Source organism: Aphis gossypii, chromosome X (genome assembly GCF_020184175.1).
Source record: "Aphis gossypii isolate Hap1 chromosome X, ASM2018417v2, whole genome shotgun sequence".
NCBI lineage: Eukaryota > Metazoa > Arthropoda > Insecta > Hemiptera > Aphididae > Aphis > Aphis gossypii.
Window position 1 is genome coordinate 30,153,396 of NC_065533.1, and position 21,579 is coordinate 30,174,974.

At 23.9% G+C, this 21,579-nt stretch overlaps 1 protein-coding gene across 4 annotated transcripts in view; it reads right to left on the reverse strand.

Moving 5' to 3' along the window:
• Positions 1 to 20,869, reverse strand: part of LOC114126610 (serine/threonine-protein kinase Genghis Khan) — a 28,917-nt gene extending 8,048 nt beyond the window's left edge. The window contains exons 1-24 of one of the 4 annotated variants that reach the window (XM_027990594.2): positions 20,443 to 20,867; positions 14,103 to 14,169; positions 13,873 to 14,043; positions 13,356 to 13,546; positions 13,204 to 13,284; positions 12,407 to 12,555; positions 10,793 to 11,087; positions 9,831 to 9,953; positions 9,461 to 9,764; positions 8,846 to 8,970; positions 8,384 to 8,490; positions 8,078 to 8,297; positions 7,900 to 8,000; positions 6,882 to 7,023; positions 6,536 to 6,660; positions 6,363 to 6,474; positions 5,815 to 5,963; positions 5,144 to 5,250; positions 1,661 to 1,839; positions 1,394 to 1,598; positions 1,041 to 1,327; positions 823 to 969; positions 621 to 756; positions 279 to 532 (exon numbers count right to left, since the gene is read on the reverse strand). In XM_027990594.2, the coding sequence (XP_027846395.1) occupies positions 279 to 532; positions 621 to 756; positions 823 to 969; positions 1,041 to 1,327; positions 1,394 to 1,598; positions 1,661 to 1,839; positions 5,144 to 5,250; positions 5,815 to 5,963; positions 6,363 to 6,474; positions 6,536 to 6,660; positions 6,882 to 7,023; positions 7,900 to 8,000; positions 8,078 to 8,297; positions 8,384 to 8,490; positions 8,846 to 8,970; positions 9,461 to 9,764; positions 9,831 to 9,953; positions 10,793 to 11,087; positions 12,407 to 12,555; positions 13,204 to 13,284; positions 13,356 to 13,546; positions 13,873 to 14,043; positions 14,103 to 14,139 (3,747 nt within the window). In that variant the 5' untranslated portion in view covers positions 14,140 to 14,169; positions 20,443 to 20,867. Of the gene's footprint in view, positions 1 to 278; positions 533 to 620; positions 757 to 822; positions 970 to 1,040; positions 1,328 to 1,393; positions 1,599 to 1,660; positions 1,840 to 5,143; positions 5,251 to 5,814; positions 5,964 to 6,362; positions 6,475 to 6,535; positions 6,661 to 6,881; positions 7,024 to 7,899; positions 8,001 to 8,077; positions 8,298 to 8,383; positions 8,491 to 8,845; positions 8,971 to 9,460; positions 9,765 to 9,830; positions 9,954 to 10,792; positions 11,088 to 12,406; positions 12,556 to 13,203; positions 13,285 to 13,355; positions 13,547 to 13,872; positions 14,044 to 14,102; positions 14,170 to 20,442 lie in introns of all 4 variants that reach the window. The other 3 variants (XM_027990599.2, XM_027990598.2, XM_027990600.2) reach the window with 3 other exon arrangements.
• Positions 20,870 to 21,579: the final 710 nt, after the last annotated feature.

The window sequence follows — 21,579 nt, forward strand, 5'->3', positions numbered from 1 at the left end:
TCTAGGATTAAAAAATACTAACAAATACACAAAAATGCTTTTATAAATAAGAAAAAATATATTAATTAATCATATTTTGAATTTTAAAATGCTTTTAAAATTAAAATATAAAAACTACAAGGTACCATTTATCTTTAAAATTGATAGTATATGTCAATTCACCCTAATATTACAAATAATAGAGTAAAATGGATTCTTCTTAATGTAATATTTACTGTTAGTAAAACTTAGTCAAGACATACCAGTATTACATTTTCTAATAAATTTCTTCATTTTACCTGCCGTTTTACAGCTATACATAAACAATACTGAAGATTTGTCATGCCAGGATATTTCTTCATCAGCCCAGTGCAGAATGTGATACAACCTTTACTTTCAACTACTTTAACCCATTCAACATCATCTCCGTCTAACGCACGCACTGGAATTAAACGGACTTGTCTTTGTTTACCAGATAACACAATAATAAGCTGTTCTTCTGCTATATAATCTATTTGAAAAATTTTCTTCGCTTCTCCAATTCTAGCGATTTCTAGTGAAGGATTAACAGAAATTAGGTAAAATTATATATTTTAAAATACTATACCAAAATATGTTTATATTCATAAAATAATACACACCTAATTGATCTAAATCTATACAGAATAAACCATCTTCAGTTCCTATCACTAAACGATCAGGATCAATTATAGCACTAGCCATGGCATTTTTGGTTATTGTAATTGTATTATCCACGAGTTCTTTTGCTTTAAATATCTAAATTAATAAGAACAACTATTTTAGATAAAAACTTTAATTAAAATATATAATTTGAACTCTTACTACCGTCGTATTGGGTAAATTATTCCTTTTTAAAATTCTATGCAATTCACTTAGAGCAACAATCCATTTATTTTTTTCACTTTCAGTGTCAGCTAACATTAATGTTTGATTTTTGACCCCCGGTGGATCTAAAAGTGAAGTAGTTATCTAAAAAAATTAACAAATCAAAAATCAAAAATCAAAAATATAATTAATTCAAAGATTGACAAAACACATACACGAAAGATACAAGGGATATCTTTTTTTCCAGCATGAATAACATCAGATTCTCTTACAGAAGAAACTGCAAATTCTGGATCACGCATATCTAACACTTGAGATACTGTTACTGCAGGTAAAGCGTTTCGATCTTGTGAAATGTCATATAGGAATAATTTGAAATCACACACTACCACAAACTGTCTCACCCATCCCTTTTTAACACCACCAGATCTTGGCACTTTGACGTAACCTTCATATGCAGTACCTATGCCTCGTGTGGGATCTATCCCTAATGGTCGTTTTGCTAAAATAATAGTTGTATATTTAACAAGTTTTTTTATACAAATGTTATAAAAATATATATAAATACTTTGATCAGGAGGCACTGGGCAAAGCAACGGTACTTTGTCTGAACAAATTGTGTGACACACAAATCCACACACTTCACATATTACACCTTGTCGAACAAGACCAACCATTAATGATGTACAATGGTTACATTTAGTTGGAGAAGAAAAAGTTCGAACTACAAACTGATGACATTTTCCTTTTTCAGAAATTAAACTGTTTGGGTTCTAAAATAAAAATATAACAAACAATAATAAACAATAAAATTAAATAATAATAAGTCACTCACTGTGTTATTAAAATCTGAAAAACTAGACTTTCTAATTGACAGTGCTTTATTATCATCAAAACTTCTGTCATAACTATCAATACTATCATTTAAATTAGATTTATTACTATTTCCAGTTGCAGATTCATTTAAAAAGTGATCTAAATAGGATAGCGGTGAACATGAAGATTGACCTAAAACTGTAAAAAATTTAATTATAATACAAACAAATAATAAATACAAATATTGTAATTATAAACTAGATTTAGTAAAAATAAAAACATATTTAATTAACACAATAAATAAAAACTTAAACATACAATTATTTTATAGCTCTAAAGGGATTATAAAATAATATTTAGTATGAATTGATTATATTCAGATATAAAACCATGACAAATTTAAAAATACTTTAGTTTTCAGCTAGAAATTCAGAATGTTTTTTTAAATTAATGTTTTAACAAGTAACTAGAATTTTGATTTCAAAGAGTATTTGGAATATAATATTTATTGACAAATGATTAAATATATAAATAAGTACATAGATACTAAGGATAAAGTTTAAAAAATGTATATTTGTTTAATTTAAAAATATGGTGGATACGTCAATATTTTATTTGGTAAGTGTATAGTGACCCTTACATAAATACAATTTTTAATTACAGAAGTGATGCTATTTGATGCACATTAAATAAATATAATAAATCAATATTTTAATTTTGATACATTTTTATTTACTTTTATTATTATCTAATTTATTTATTGAATTATTGTGTTCTACTGTTTCATCAAACCGTGATTAGGACATTAGGTACTTACATAAAATGTATACACAACACATTACATCTTATCAGTAATCACACTACAACTTAACACATATTATACACAAGTCTAGCAATTATTACTAAAATTCAAAAATTACAAAATTAAACATAAATATGAATGTCTCAATAAATAATTATGTAACTTCCTTCAAACTTCTAGTGGTGTTAATAAAACAGTTATGTTAAGGTTAACAACAAGATGATTTCACACATTAATCTAATCATTACAAACCTATTGACAAAAGAAGTTCTAGTCAGAAATAGTATTGAAATAAGATAATGACGAGCCCCCAAACACAACTCGATAATCCAATAAACAAAGGCAACTTGCCTAATTAAATAAAACAAATTATTATAATCGTTATATTTAAAATCATTACAGTATAGATTATTAAAAATAACCTTGTACAGTTTTAAACGTTCAAAAATCATTACTAATATAAAGTCTACAAATAAAGAATAAATGTCTATCAAAAAATAATTTAAAATATTAAACCTCTTAAACAATACTTACATTTATTATTATTATTATTATTATTATTATTATTATTTATAAATAATATTAAATATTTGAATATGTTTGATATGTTTTTAAGTAGAATATAAGTAGTTAGATATTTTTATAGTTCAGTGAAGTATTAGATACCTCATTGTCTTTATTATTAATGTTGTTTAAGAGAAGACTTTGAACTATAGATTGAAGATCGATTGTTTATACGCATATAATAAATTATAATTTAATCCCGCAATAGAAGTTTGAAGCATTACTTTAACCCGTAAGCTCCACCTAGTAGTGGAAAGATCAAGGATCAAGTTTTAAGTGTCAACATTCCTAAGATATCCATTTATGAAACTAGCTAGATACATAAACCATGTCCCACCACTGTAACAACAATGTCAATTACATCTGCTAAAACCATTAATGAAGAAGGACATTCAAATTAAATAGGTTAAGTAATGAAATTCTTTTTATACCACACTAATCATCTTATCAACTTACATAACTGTCATCTATTTATTTAATAGGTACTATATGATATATACAGTAGAAACTCGTTTAACCATCACGCTCTGTTATCCGTCATCGGTCAATGTCAAAAAAAATTTTAATGATGTGATACCTAACATGGTGGCTATCAAGCATTTAAAAAAAAGTTGTAATATCAATACAAAAAACGAGATAAATATAGTGATAACGAACAAACTGAATAGTATTTTTTAGTATGGTATTATTTTTGTTATTAGCTACATATTATATATTATTATTATTTTATTATTTTTATCCATAAATGACATTGTAAAATATATACATTTATTGAAAAATTATGTTTTGTATTATTGTATTTCTGTTAACAGTCTATTCGATTAACTGTCATTGTCCCGGTACCGACAATAACGGTTAATCGAGTTTCTACTGCAAATATTTACTAATTAATAATCTATTTTAGAAATCTGTAATGGAAATTTTTACTAAAATATTAAAATGTATTCTATAATATGGTTGCTGAAATATTAATTAAAGAAAAAATTAAAAACATTATTTAAACTGTGCTAATTTGCACATTCAACAGGCAACTTAATGATGTATACAATAAATAATCAACCATACTCTAAATCTAATTGGCAGACACACCACTTCAGCAGTCCTGATTTGTACACATTTATTCATTTACTAAGATAAAATTTATTTGTCCACATTTTTGCAACCTGTATACCATGCATTATTTCTAATACAACTACTCATTGGTACACAGATTAGAGATGTACATTTTCATTATTAAATTGCCAATAGAGAACTTCAGTTCCATTTTTTTTTTTGTTCATAATTATTTTTCCAGCCAATAGGTAATTTGAATTAGATTAAACATATGATGCAAGCGCATATAATCTCAATTTAAACTGATGGCAAATAATGCAAACAAAAAATTATTTAAGCCATTTACCAACCCAGTAATTATTATTTGAATACTCTCATAAAACCAAGATTAGAATAAATGCTATTTACTACATACAATTTTCTATGTATATTATAATGATTACTTATAGAAGATTTCCATATTGGTAGTTTTCATCATTAATTTATGTTTACAAAAATAAATAAGCACATAAATATTTTTTTATAAATTTGAGTTTTATAAAACGGAGTACATTTTGAGGCAACAGTAAAAAAAATAAATAGATATAAGCACATATACTGTGGCACAAACAGACGGTTAAATATATAATATTTTGTGCCCAAACAAATTAAATGTTTTAAATGGGAAATTTTAAAATGTTCACAAATTAGTTATAGCCCACCAAACAGCTATTATCAATTTTCCACTATCTACTTTAATTTTTACAACAGATAGTTTCTTTAATATTCTTATACATTTGATTAATCATATTAAATAATAATTTGTTTGCTTTTTCTAAGTAAATTGATAACATTCTAATCTAGAATATAAAAAGCACATAATTTATGAGTCTAAAATAAAATGTTGACTATAATATAGCATAACAGTAAACCTAGATAGATCTCTGATAATCTGTAATTATAGGACATAGAAACATAAAATGAACACTAACCTACAAATATTTATTGGGAAAAAATAAAAGCGTAATTATTATTAACTATGCTGGGACACTACACTATAAAAAACACTGTAATGTTGAACTATATCAAAATATTTTATCTTACAGGATTGTCTGGCATCTAGTTGATTTTGTAATTCCTTTATCATGTCATCTTTATCTTTCATATTATACACCAAAGATTCATACCGCTGATGAAAATCTCTTAATTCTCTGAAAAAATTATAAAATATTTTTATTATTTATAGGTAAATATGTTAATTTAATTAAAATTAATAGAAATTGAATTTGAATTGTGAATGTGTTGGAAAATATTTTGATTGCTAAAAATAGAATCTGAATCAAATAATTTTTATACAATAAGATATTTTTAGAATTGCTATTAATTGAACTATTTAATTTAAAATTATAATTATTTTTTAACAATCATCATAAAATTATATTTTATCAGTGCAGTATGCACATTACCAGTTAAAAGGCCGACCTCCGCTGTGATATTTAGCGAGGTTAGGCGTTAATTGTTAAATGATTAAATAAACTGTTGTTATTCTTATAAGTGTTTTTAATCTTTTTATTAAGTTACCTTTTTCCATAAGAAAGAGTTAATTATATACTTTAAATTGAAAATAATATTAGCAATAAAAAATGTTTAAAATGATTAGATGGTATAAATTAGAATTATATTTTAGAATATTAGTGGTTCTATTTCCAAGCCATCAAAGTTTACTTAAAAAAATAAATGTCTTTTGCACAAAGTATAAATATTTTATGTCGCACTTTTGCATTGCAATCAATTCCGATCGAGTCTTGCTTAACTCTTCACCAATTGATTGCTTAGCTTGAATTTCTGACTGTAATGAACTTTGAAGGTTTAAAAGTTCCATTTTATCAAGTTTTTGGCTTCTTCTATTTCTCCAACTATTATCCTGAAAATAAAATGTATATTTTTTTAATAACAAAGGTATCTCCATGACTATAGTTAATTCTAAGATGCTTATATGTATTAAATAACGGATAACTTGTAAATGATTTATGATTAAAAGGTTTTGTTAAAACTATAAAAATTAAACAAACAAAATTAGAAATCTATTTTCATTATGGGTAAAAAAAATGTATTAAAAATAAATGGTTTTTAAAAATAAAAATAAAATTTGTTTTTTTTTTTTTACTAAAAAGTTTCTGCTCAATAAAAAAGATTAAGTTAGATAATATAAAGAAAATATTGTAATTATAAAAAAAACTTGAAGCCTAAATATTTTTTAACTTTAACTGAACTCTATTTAAATGAAAGAAAGAAATTAAAATGTATAAAATATTATTTTTACCAAAGCTGATTGACCATTATTGTTTGGACACTGTTTTAAATATTCTAATTCTTCTTTCATTTTAGCTGCCAAAACTTGCAAATATCCTCTTGCATCTTTTTCATCACTAATCCTAAAAATAAAATTAATAAAATAAAAATATAGTAAGTAAGGTTTATATTTAGTTTTTTTACCATTGAATTATGTCTGATATTTGAGATTCCAATTGATTAATAGTCTGTTTTTTTACATGTAGTTCATCCTTTAATCTTTTATGTTCAAATTCGATTGAACGAATTATTTCATTACTTTCTTTTTTCTGAAATTTTTTTTATAAATATTAAATAAAATTTAACCAATATATATATTAGTTTTCTTAATTCAGTACATAAATTATTTAATTATACTATACTGAATATATTATACACAAAAAAATATAATTTCAATTATTACAAACAAAATTAAGTTATTATATTTATATATGTTTATAATATTGTAGTTTAATATTAAATGCATGATGAATAAATTAAAAAAACATACTTCTTTTTCCAAAGACTTTTGAATGACTTCGTTTTCAAATATTTGATCTTTCAATTTGTTTGTATCCAAATTATATTTTGCTTGTTCTTTACTGATATTTTCATTATATTCTACTTCTAACCGTTCAATCTCTCCTTTCAATCTAATTAATCAATTTATAATTTATAAATCACCAAATTAATTTGTTATAATTGTTATGTAATTAAAATATTTATAAGTACATTAATAACAAAAAAAAATGATAACATTAAATATTATATATTTAATTGAATAATATTCACATATTATTCAATCATAATGTAAAAGAGACAGACCTTTAAAAAATTATTAAAATAGAATATTTAGTTAGAATACATATATATTTTAAAAAAAAACATAATATTTTTATGTTTGGATCACAACCTGAATCTTGGTACTATCATCGTTTATTATCTTTTTTATAAATATAATGCAAGTTAAAATTTCTTAAATTAAATATTTTACTTTATTTCAACTTATTTTTTTATTTTTTTGTAACTGCTCAATTTTATAAAGAAAGGTAAATAAACTATAAATATTATAATATAATAATTATTAAAATCATAATTAAATAAATTGACGTATACACATTTCACCTAGACAATTCAAAATGTTATTAAATTAAATATTGTTTGTTTGATAAAAGTTATCATACATAATTATAATTTTGTCACAACATTAATATATTTTAACATTGATAAAATTAGGTATATTAACTATTAAAAAACAATATTAATTTAGAATAAATTCTACCAGGTAAGTATATAACAGTGGTGAAGTTGATATTAGATTTACTAATGAGCATACTAAAACCATGAAAGGTCTTTGATAAATATGTTAATAAAATATTTTTAAAAAACATACATATCATTACTTTCACAAAGAGTTCTGAATCCAAAATATTTATTTTATAATTAAATAATAAATAAAAAAGTATTAGATGTTCATATTCTATACTTATAAAAAAAATTTTTATCTTTTTTTAATGTGTTTAACATACCGAATTATTTCTTGCATGGCTCTTTGGTTAGCATTTTCATTAGTTTCAAAATTATTGCCAGAAAATGACGGTGGATTAGATCTTTCAATTTCAATCTTATACTAAAAATAATATTTTTATTAAATAGTTATCTTTAAATCAATTAATATATCAAGTTATAATATTATAATTTATTTACTTGATGATACATTTCTTCATTTTTTTCACGAAGTTTACGTTCATTTATGACTTCAGCTATAGATTCTTCTAATCGACTTTCAAGTTCTCTACGAACTTTTTCTGAACGTCGAACTTCTTGACGTAATATATCTATTTTTGACATTGCTTCTTCTAATTCTTCCTCTTTATCTCTGACAAGCCTAGAGAGTTTTTGTTTATGTTGCCTGAGTTCAGATAACCTGAAATAATTTAAAAGTTAAAAACCACTAACATCACAAGAAAACAATAGTCTTCTTAACTAGCAGAATTAATATAATAAACATACTTATTAGTAACATGACCATATTCAGTCATAGCATTATTTTTTTGTCCCATGGCATCCATTAATTCTATTTCTTGAGCTTTTAATTTTTCTTGTGTTTCTTGTTTTTCCTAAAAAAAAAATAAGTATTGAACACTAAACATTTGAATTAAAAAACAATAGCGTCTTTTTTTTCATATATTAGTAGTTTAAACTTTTATATCAAATTCAATAGTATAAAAATAGTAGTAATTTATGCTTTAAATATTTATTAAACATTAAAATAAAATATTTTTCTATCAATTAATTATAATACAAATAAAATTTTGTAAGATATTTGTATTTTTATTTATAAATGGTTAAATTTTTGGTTGAGTACTTTAAATAATTATTGCATTCATAAATTAGAATAGACAATTGTTTTCTTATTTTTTTTTCTAATAATAAATATTAAATAATAATTCAAGGTTATAATTTATTACTTACTTTTTGAAGTTCTTCTTTTTCTTGTTGAAATTTTTTTATTATAATATCTAATTCTTTTTCATCACTAAAAGAAGCATTATTAGTTTTTTTATTTTCTTTATATTTTTTTAATTGATCTTCGGAATCTAAACATAATTTAATATATATTAATATTTATACATAATAAATTATATTATATTAATGAATTTTATTTATTTAACTTATGAAACAATATTGTAATCAAAAAAATACCATAATCTGTTTTCAATTAGGACTACATCTTAAAAATCAAGTTAATTTACTTATACAGTAATCCAATTATCTCCTTCAGTTTTTTTAAAATTACATTAAAAAATTATAATATATAAAAATAAAGTTGTATAAAAATATAATTATAGTAGAAATATAGAACTAGTATTCTATTACTAAGTAATAAAATTGTATACTAAAAAATCCTAACTTTTGTGTTTTACTAAGTAACTGATAAATCAATAATTCATAATGAACATATTTAAAATATGGAAAAATGTTCAATAGAGTATATTCTCCAATAAACTTTTTGATAGTATTAAAAAAATCCTGATGAATTGTTCAAAAGTTAAATTAGTAAAAAAAATCAAATAATATTATTTTAACCTTCTACTTCACTTTTTTCTTCTTGAGATCGCATTCTTTTAGTTGTTTTTCCTGACGAAAGAGATTTTCCAATAGACCCAAGATCTGATACAAAACTATTTTGAGTAAAAGTAAAACCAATGAAAGGTAAGTGTAGAGCAGAAAATATAGGATTTGAAGGAGTAGGAGGAAATATATCTGTTTTAATATCAATCTCTTCAACATCAAAATGGCTGGTATCAGTTGGACTAGACACTTCAGGAATATACGGTGCTACGCTATCTCTAATAGTGTCCCAATCTACACCAATAAACCAATTATGTTCCTGAAAAATTTAATTTTGAAATTTAATAAATATTAAAAGTATTATGATTATTATGATTTAATTTACTTTGAAGTCATTGATGCCAGTTTGACCTAGTCTTTGTTCAGCACTACAAATAAGTTTTTTCATTAAATCTTTTGCTTCTTCAGAAACTTGCACTTCTTGGTCATTTGGGAAATCAAAACAATTCTAGAACATTGATAAAAAAAATTATAACTAGCAAATTATACATATTATTTCTGTTAATCTCATCAACTAAAATCTCATCTTATCAAATGTTTAAACATAGTAATTGTAAAATTATATATTAGAAGAAAATTATGATGAAAAAGCTTGTAAGAAAAATTCATTTAATTTTGGAAAATAATCTTTTTTCTGTATAATAATCAACCAAAGAAAGTGAATATGTCTATTAAGAAGTTAAAAGACACTAAACAGATGCAATATAATATACAGTTATAGTACGATCAGAAAAATTAGAAGTGTGATTATCACACACCTAGTAGTTGTTTTCGTGAAAACCAGAGGCTCTAAGAGTTTTACTACCTTTTTTATGAATGTATATTACATATATATTTTACGCAAGAAGGCAGTTTTAGAAGCTCTGAAAGAAATTTGCCACTGGGAACGAGACAGCCATACTTCTAATTTCGCTGGCCGCACTTTAATGTAGATTCTAAATATGCATAGTTAAATTAGTGAATAAAAAGCAATAAAAATATAATATTTAGTCAATAACTACATATTTTGGGTCGTTTAGGTCACATGTCTATAAGAAAAAAAATATATTGTTTTTAAGTAATTGGTTCAAATAATTTAATTACATGAATAATAAATACTTAAATGAAATATCTATAATACTGAAATTTATATAAAATTAATAAATAATGAAAAATAAAAAAATATTATACCTTTAAAATTAATTATAATCAGTGTTAAGTTTTGACAGTAGGTACTTCAAAATGTTAATTTAATACAATTGGAAAAGAGATATTAAGATAAATTCTTTAAAAAATGAATATAAATACCTTGTGATTCATTATTTTAGCATAAGTATGTACAAGCGATTCAGCATAAAATGGAGTTTCCCCATAAATCATTTCGTACATACATACTCCCAATGACCACCAATCACATTCTCGACCATAACAACCTTGCCCGTCTTCAATAGCTTGTAATATTTCAGGAGATATGTAATCTGGTGTGCCAACAGCAACATTACTTTCAACAAACCCATTTGAACCCACTTTTAAGCATGATCCAAAATCAGCCAAACGTATATGGCCATTAGCATCCAATAGTACATTATCAGGCTTAATATCTCTGTAAAATAAATGCTTTATCAATAAAATCTTTTATAGTGAGATAAATCACTCATTAAATTTTACAAATAATAGTAAGTTTGAGTTGTATGTTTAATGTTTATAGTTAGATTACAAATAATATTTTTTGCTACATTCAAAACAATACTTTTCGTATTAAAAAATGTATTGTATTAACAAATATGAATCTAAATAACTTACTTTCACCTTACATATTTTAGATTTATTTTTCAGCTATGTATTTTGACATAAGAGATCGTTTTTTATAATCTGAGATAATTTTTAATTACTATTCTTTTTCATTATAATGTATATATATATAAATAATTTATTCATATACAGTATGCAATAAGTTAATAGAGATCATACAATAATAAAAAGAACAGATTTTTTATGTTCAATTAAAAGTCTAATTGACCAATTATCAAACGTAAAGGGAAGACATTACTTATATTCTCTTATTGGTTTATTTTTAAAATATTTATAATATTTAGCGAGTTATGAGTATGTAAAATATTCAAAAATAAATGCTCAAAACTTACTTAAATTAAAATTATTTTAAAAATCCAATTAAGGAACATAAATAATGTTCTTACGTACAAATGGATGAATAAAGATAACAATAAAAATTAAAAATACTAAACACAAATTAACTATATTATCATTCAATTATTGAATATTATCTTACCTATTAATTTATATTTAAGATTTATTTTTAGCTGTTTAAATATAATTTGTTTAAGCTTTTAGGTTAAGTATAAAGATTTTTTAATACAAAATTAATGACCATAACAATTATTTTTATTTCTGTAGAATCCATTGTTTTTGTTAAAATACATAAAAATCTGTTTGTTTTGAGAATTATATACATATATACATCATACATGTATATTTGGCTTCTTAAAAATATTTGTTAAGCTATGCAACTTTATTTATTTATAATATATATAGAAGGGTTAAAATTGAATAATATTTTTTGCAAAATGGTAATTGAGAGAATTGTATATTAATTTTATAGATTTAAATGAGTTCAATATGAACAAAACCCCAAACACAAAATAGATTGAAGTCCACATTTTTTGTATATATTAGAAATGGCTTCTTTTCAATACAAATAAGAACTATGCAGTAAAAACTTTAATAAGGATTGTGGGTGGTATAGTTAGACTCGTATCAAGTACAAAGAAACAGAATTATTCTTTAATAGTAATTATAATATATTACTATTCAATAAAATTAGTTTTAGCATTTTGTTTTCATGCATTGATGAAATTCTATTAAGCTTGTCTAATTTATTTCTATAAAAATGTTATGACTCACCTATGAACATAATGTAAATCATGAATTGAATTAATTGCTAATATCATTTCAGCGATATAAAATCTGGCCATATCTTCAGGAAGGCGATCAAAAAATTTGCTCAATAAAGTTAATAAGTCTCCTCCACAATAATAATCCATAACAAGATACTGAAATAAATTTTTAAGATAAACTTGATTTAAATTATAATCACATGACACATAATAAGTAAATTTCACGATAAAACTTAAAACTTAACTTTTCAAAATAAGACTACTTCAAATGTTCATAAAACACTGTTATAATTTTAAGCAGTATGGAAGAGATTATTAAAATGAATAAAATTTAGCTATTAAACTTAAAGGCACATGTAGAGTATTAAATATGATTTTATTGATACTTTAATCATAAAATAAGTTCTAAGCATTTAAAAATTATAATATATTTTACACATTTATTATTTATCAATAATAAAAGTAATAACAGAACAATTGTTTTACTAAACATGAAATTTACTATACTACTATATTAGTATGTGGATCAAAGAGAGAAATTTAATAATTGAGTGTATCCTTTTAAAGTTCATATTTTTATATTTTTACAATTATTTAATATAAATATATATATAGATATGCTAATCATAAACATTTTTAAAAATTTGTATTAAATCTTAATACTACACAAAAACCATTTATTATACTAAATAAAATATGAAATTGTAATCATCAAGTTATAAATAGTTTACATTTTTCATTTTTTATAATTTGTATGTGTTCTATATTCTTTTAATTTTACTTCATATTATACAAAAAAATTACCAAGTTTGTTTCATCTTGAAAAGCATAATGTAAGTTGGTTATCCATCTACGATCACCATACACCAAAACATCTCTTTCTTCCTAAAAATTTATATAATATATAAGTTATTATTTAATATTTTATAATATTAATATTAAAATTATTAATTTACTTGAAAACATGCTGTTTCAGCTCTTTTAAGCATCTCCCATTTATTAAGAATTTTCATAGCATAAACTTTATCTGTTCCTTTCATATGTACAACACACACTTCTCCGAAAGCTCCACGGCCAATTACTTTGATAGTCTCAAAATCATCTCTAGTCAAACGCAATGACTTAACACATAATGCCACCGGTTTTACTAAAATAATAAGTAAAACACACATTTAAAATAAGATTTGAAGTAATATTCTAAATTATCGGCTTTTTTTTCTTTAATTTCAATCATTCTACAGTTTTACATAATATGACATATCACATGATACAAAAAACATAAGAGATAACATTTATTTATTTAACATATTAACTATTAAGACTTAAAGGTGTGGTGGAAGAACCACAACAACTGACAAAATTTCAGCATTTTAGTATGATTCAATGTGAAATATTAATAAGAATGAATTTGTAAAACTAAAAATATAGTAGACATCAATTATTTTTTATCAATAATCAATAATTAATACAAACCAAATTCAATAAAATCAGATACAGTCTTTTCTCTGCGTAAGGATGAATTATTACATTCATCATAAAGTACAAGCAATACATCTAAAAGGGTTTCAATACTGAAGCATTTTCCTTGTCCTTGTATTGGACCTCCTAAAAATAATGCTTCCAACTGTCTCAGTCGATTATCGCCTAAAAAAATGTCATGAATAATAAGTAATTAATTAAAAAATAAAATAGTACTATATTACCTGATAAAAGTTTTATATCAGTCACAGCTTCCGACATGGCATTCCCGTGACTTGGCAATTAAAAAATCTAAAAACATGCACATTATTACTTATATAAATTGTATTTATATTTTATATAATAAATATAAGTTTAATTAAAATATATTTTGTTTAAGGCAATTCACATACAAATGAAATTTATCACAATTTAGTTATATTTTTAATTATTTCTAGTTTAAAGAATAACAAATACAAAATATGTTTAAATTGATAGTTTAATTAACTAAACTAAAATTTGAGATGAATAAATGATACCTCAAGCACTAAATGTATGATTTTTTTTTCTACAATACTAGTTATTATCTTTTTATATCTAATGATTAAATGTTAATAAAATTAAAATAAAACCTTAAATGATAAAATGCAATTTAACCTCAATATAATTGATTTAAGCAAATATTGAACTGAGTAGGAATAAAACAAGAAAAAATAATAGATAGTTAAATAAAAGTCAGGTATTGAAAAAAATATATACTAAAGAAAATGTTTAAAAACTCATATATTCCTTATTATTATAACTCAGATTTTAAAGAACAAAAAATAACAATTAAGCTGACTAATATCAGACAAAATGTTTTTATACATGAAAAACAAACACTCTATGTCCACTGAAGTGATCGATACATTCTTCATACAAATTATTTAGTTTAAATGAAACCCAAAAAAAGGCTCAGATTTAAAAAAAACATTTTGAGTAGCCGAAAAAAATTAAAAACCTGCATTTATTAAATTTAATTCCAAAAAACAAATTTAAATTATTATATTTAAGAACAAATTTATGACCATGAAAAGTTATTTTTCACAAAGCCTCATCTTATTGGATGTCAATATATTTTTATACATGGAAAATGAACCTATCCACACTAATTGAAGTAACTGGTACATATTTAATAAAAACTAATTAATTTAAATCATGCCATTAAATTTTACAGAATGCTGTACTAACTGATTAATATAAGAGTTACCATTTTTAATGGGCTACAAAGTGCACAACTAGTAATATAATAATCAGAGCTTTATGCATTTGCATATTTGTGCATATTTTTGCATATTTTAGTTTTTTTTCCATCACATGCATATCATGAAGATTTATTCGTTTTTTTTTTATTATTTCTTATTTTTTAATTTCATCAACAATTTATACACAAAATTAAAAATAATAATGTAAAATTCTCATTTTTACACATAATAAATATGAAATGTTATAAATATGTTATTTAGAAAAAATTATATATATAATTTCGTTTGTAATAAAATCAATAGCGTGGCTTTATATTTCATCATGGAACCCATTTTATTTTTAGTTCTGAAAACAATATTATTTTTTTTTATCTGACTAGTATTATTTAATTTGCCAGTACTCAGTGATCGACTGAACGTTATTATGCATAAAATAATATTATGATTATTAATTTAATTAATTTGTAATTGCTAAGTATGGAAGAAGATGCTGTAAAAATAATACAGAGACTAATAGTTTGACCGTATTTTTTAATATAGTTTTTATAAGATTTTGTTTTTAAATTTTATTTGTTCTAGTAAGTACGTCTAATATATTATACATATTATTAATTTAATTTTTTTTCTTAAATAAACACATATTTAAGAGCATATTTCGATATTTTATAATGCATATATATGCATATATTTTTATGTTTTTAAGTGCATAAAATCTCGAGCCCTGATAATAATAATAAGTAATCAAAATATTATACACATAGAAATATGTTAAATTTTCATGAAAATTATGTAAAAATTAAGAAAAAAGAACTAAATGAGAAAAAAGCAATAAAAGGCACATTTTGTGGAAAAAAACAAAATAAAGTTTACTTCATTGAAATCAAAACAAATTCTTATACACAAATTCAAAACATGTTTGTATAATATAAGAATTATCTTTCAATCATTCTTCCTTAATAAGTAGCATTTCCTACAAAATCCAAGCACTACTTACTATAATTATTATATTATATTAAATAACTTTAATAGGTATAAATAATAGATTTCTAGCTAATGATATTTAAAAATTGAGGACACTATATTATATCTAATATTGTTTTTATTGTTATAATACAATTATGTAGTTTAAATAATAATTTTGAACTAAACAAAACACAACATCTTTTTAAAAGGCTATGACTAGGCCTAATATTTAATTTTAGAATAACCCAAATAAAAAAAGTAGACAATCTTCAGTCACTACTATTGGTATATGAAGGAGAATATAATATAAGCTATCCAGATCTAACAATGGTGAATCTAATGCTCTCCTTCCCTGAGTTAACATTCAGGATTGATATTGCATTTTATTATTGGATGATATGTTACCTCTTACAAAACAAATATTCTTTGTTCTAAAATGTTGTTTTCCTCACTATAATAACATAGCATATGTGTTAATCATAGATTAATAAAGTTAATCCTGGGTAATTATGGAAGGAATTAAATATTTTATCTTAGAAGGTAAGATACATCAATATTTGTATATATATATATATATATATATATATATTTTTTTTTATGTTTTTTCATAATAAAATATTTAAAGCAGACCCATGGAAATATAGTAGAATACATTTAAAATATTAAACTCAACAATTCAAAAACTCAGTTATTGATAAAGCCTTTATGAGATTTAGACAATCGATGGTGCAAGTGTGATAACTGAACCAGAAGCACTGTATTTTTACTGTTTGCACATAAGTTAAATTTAATTATAATTGATGTGTATGAAAATGTTAAAACAGTTTGTTTTCAATACATAAGAATTATATATTGTATAATGTGTGTAATAATTTTTTAAAACTATTATCTCATAATATATTAAAAAATATTAGGGATTAAACCAAGAGAATAATAAATGTTAGTTTCAATAGTAGTAAATTAATTCTGATAAGAAATAATTCAAGTTAAAGCACCTGTTCCTTTATAAAAACCTAACCTAAACATACCCATGATTTCACATTGGTTAATTCAATTCTAGTATTAAGTATATTTTACTAATCTTAGAGACTCTAGAATCTAAATATTAATTTTAAATAAATTTAAAAGTTATTTAGGTATATTTATTATTATGTTCATAATAAAAACCAAATCTATAAGTGTTATTCTACAGCCTCCCAAATTAACTTTTAAGTTATAAATCTAATGACAATAACTTAATGTAATTATTAAAACTGAATACATAAAATGAAACTTAATAGAATATAAAAATTCAAAATCCACAATTATTCATTTTTTATACATTATATTCATTTATAACAATCACAATCAGTAAAATTTAAAAAAAAATGATTTTTGATTACTTAAAGAATATTCCAATAATAACAGTTAGGTATATTATAACTAAATAAAATATTTAATAATGATACTAAATAATACATTATATTATTATTTATTTTATTTATTTACTTTGTAGGTAACCAATATCACAGACATAATGTATTCTATACTATATATTTCTCAATTATTCATAGTATAGAAACTAAATCTAATATATTTATCAATAAATTATCATCTCAATAATCATTTACAATCGATAAAATTATGTTTTTTTCTCAATAAAAATAATAAATAAATTGGTTTACCAAACATGCTCTCTACCAGAGTCTCTTCCTTAATACTTTAGTTGCAGTTTAATATCTTATCTTTGAAATTTAAAAATATTCTTTTAAACATATTTTCAAATTCTTAAGTTTCTTTGTAGTACTTTAGAAGTGTCAAACAAAGATACAAACTTCTGTTTTACAAATAAAAACCTTACTTTTTACTTAAAATTATTTGTGAAAAAAATGTTTCATAAAAAAAAAAAATGTACCAAATCCAAAATTCAAATGGTTTTACTTTTACAATAGGAAATTGTAAAAAATAAAAGTAACATTGGATCTAAGGTTTATTATACTTGGATCATCTTTACAAATCATAAATGTTGATAGATTAATATTTATTCCAAAATGTAAAAGTATCTTCTAAATTCATAATTGTCAACCCATTAACAAAGTTAAAAACACAAAAACTAATTATTTGTTTTTATTTTAGTACGTTAAAATGATCATTAAATAATTTAAAACAAACAATGATGAATCACATTTAAAAAAAAGATTTTGTACCTCCACAGGAAACTTCTTAAATATTACAAAAAACTTCAAAAAATTTCATAATATTATCTTGTAAATTTAAAAAAAATACTAAAAATTAGATTTTTAATAACTACAATATTGAAGAAGAAAAAAATTAATATACTTAATGAATCACCCTATGTACTGTGACATAAACGTTTGTGAATAAGTTAACATCCAAATGTTGGTAAATAGTAAATTCCTAGCCAACCAAAAATTTTCTTAGTTAATTCATAATATTCTTAAGTTATAAATTCAGCACTTTTAATAAATAAAAAATACACCTATATAAATTATGAAATTCATAATTTCAAATGTTTAGCTCTAATGACTAAATCAAAAAAAAAATAATAATAATAAAGTAACTAATTCAAGTTTTACAACTGTAGAATGATAAAGATTCAATAACTTTTAAAAAACCAAAATAACAGAAATAATAAATTTAAAAAAAAAATCAATAAATATAATATCATAATTTATTATTACACATAAATTATATCAATAACAATTACCTAATTACATTTTTTATTTTTATTTTTTCATAAATATTATACGTAAATAATTGTGTAATTTATAACCAAGAACACAGTTGTTTTCAATTATCATCTAGAATTTTTTATTATAATTTTTAATAATTATAATTCACAAGTAATGTAGTCCCTTAGAATTATGAAACAGTGATTAATTTAATTTGATATAGATAGGTACAGCAACTGTGTTATTATTTATATTTATTAATTTTTGTATGATTTTTTCATAAGTCTTTTACTTCTATAACTAACTGAAAATTTTAAAAACCATTGCATCAAAATTATTGATTATTTTTATTTTTATAATCAACAAAAATGTAGTTTATTATTGAAAAAGCAAATATTTTTTGCTTTGTAGAACTAAAATAAATAAACAAAAATCAACAGTAAATATTTACAATAATAATATAAAATATAAGCAAGTACATTAAATCTTAAAATACTTTTAAAAAATTAAAAAAGTTAATGTAAATAACAGTAGATATCGAAATTCAAACATATTAATACAATAACTATGTAAATCACAATACTAATAGATTATTATCCTATACTCAGAGCTCTGTTAAGGGGGGCAAAGGGGGCAATTGCCTTAATTTTGTAAGAGTAAGAGGGTGCTTTTATTTGTGCTTAATATGCTACCTGTGGCCCCAAATGAAATTTTTCCCCGGGGCGCTGAATTACTTGACACGGCTCTGCCTATACTATACTGACCCGCCACTCAATGACACATAATTACATAAACCATAAATTCTAATATTTCAATACACCTACTACAATAAGTAACATTAGAATATTTTGTTTCTAGACTATAAATTATTGAAAATATACTATTATATAGGTATTATATTATACATTATACATAATTTTTACTTTTACACATTCAAGATAGAATTTAAAAGATATCTGGAATGTGTCTTAATAACCAGTAAATATACCTAAAAATAAATGAAAAATAAACGGACCTTAAGTCATTCTACAATACCAAAATCAAAATTCTATCTCAAATCATTATCATCTTAAACTAATTCTACCTACCTATATACCATACATATACATGGTATTATAATAGTAGTTGATCAATTTAGTTGTAATATTCTACAATAATAAGTATTCTTAAAAACTATATTATGACTTATCGAAACTAAAATTAATTATGAGTTGCATTCAAAGTTAAATTAAATATTCCATTTGTGTGTATATCATTACCAAACCAGAATTGTATTTAACTTGACCGAACACTATGAGTATAATTGAATTTTTCGCATTTCCTGCAAAAAGCATTCCTGGTAGTAATCAAATAGACGGCTAGCAATCAGTGACGTAACAAAAAAATTTGGGCCCTCCCCGCAAAAATAAAAAATGTTAAAAATGGGCCTCTAATATATCGTTTTATCAAATATAACCCTATAACCAAAGGCCCCAAATTGCTGTGGGTCCTAACCTAACCTAACGGGGTCCGCGGGCTCTCAGTTACGCCACTGCCAACAATCAGTATAGAAACCGTTGAACAAGTTTTGCAAGCCGATAAAATAAAAACCATAGGTATCTAACTACTATTAGTGGGTGACGGACGTGAACGTCATAACAAGAGTTATATTATATTCGGATGAAAGGGTTTTTATGGATACAGTAACTATGCAATTATTTACTCACCGAAATTAATTATTATACTGTAGTTTGCGAGCAGTACGCTGTGCGCTGTGCCTCGACCGACGTCGGTGTTTTCATGTACCCCGCGCCGTTCCCGGACCGACGGACCAGTCACCCGATGCACCCATTACAACGGATCGGATCAACAATTCGACACACGAGTAGCGGCCGCGCAACGTCTTTTCTTTAACACGTTTCTCGTCGCGTATATTCTGCTTTGGTAACTTGATAATCACCTCCGTCGTCCGGAGCTCGGAGTCAGCCACTGAAGAAAGTCTGTTTTTTTTTTTCTCTTTTTCCGCTGCCCGCGGTATCACACGAACGTTTAGAGTTCGGAGTTCGGACGTCGTATAATCTCATACGCTGCGCGCTGTTGACGAGGGAATTTCGACGATGCGAGTCGGACCGGCACGCAACGCACCGCCGCGCAACGGTACCATTATTTTTGGGCGCGTTGACCTTTCGAAACGCATTCTGATATGCGCGTTGCACCGGACGACTCCGAATCGAACGATTATAGCGCGCCGGTGTCGAGGGCACCAGCTGCTGCTGCTGCAGCTTACCCGCCCGCATATCTAGCACGACAGTATTTCTACGGCGTGATCCAATGACCGAATCGTGTATAATAATAGTATATACTATTATAGTTAAGCACTTAAACCCACTCTATATAGACGAACCAATAAACTCTAATCACTCTGCATCAGTCTTTCTCCGTTTAGATCGTCATCCATTATCCAATTTAGATTTAATATCCATGTATCAATCAGCAACTTATTACCATACCTACTACACCTAGTAAAATTTGTTCTACTGCTTTAGTACCTATGTAAATAATTATAGGTAGGTATATTGTATTTGTATACATAGGTAATATAGGTATATAGCATTATAACCGAAAGGTATACATACCTACGACCTACCTATACATATGCTATATTAGTTTATTACTAGGTATTGCTTTATTAGTAAGTCCTGAGTGCTAAGTCGTATTTTTAATGGATAGTAGTGGGTAGGAATATTGATAAATTATGACATTATCGAATATGATGTGGTCTATGACAATTAGATATAGATAATATTATAATATGGGTCTAAGACCTATGTAATATATAATGTATACATTGTGTATAGGTGGTA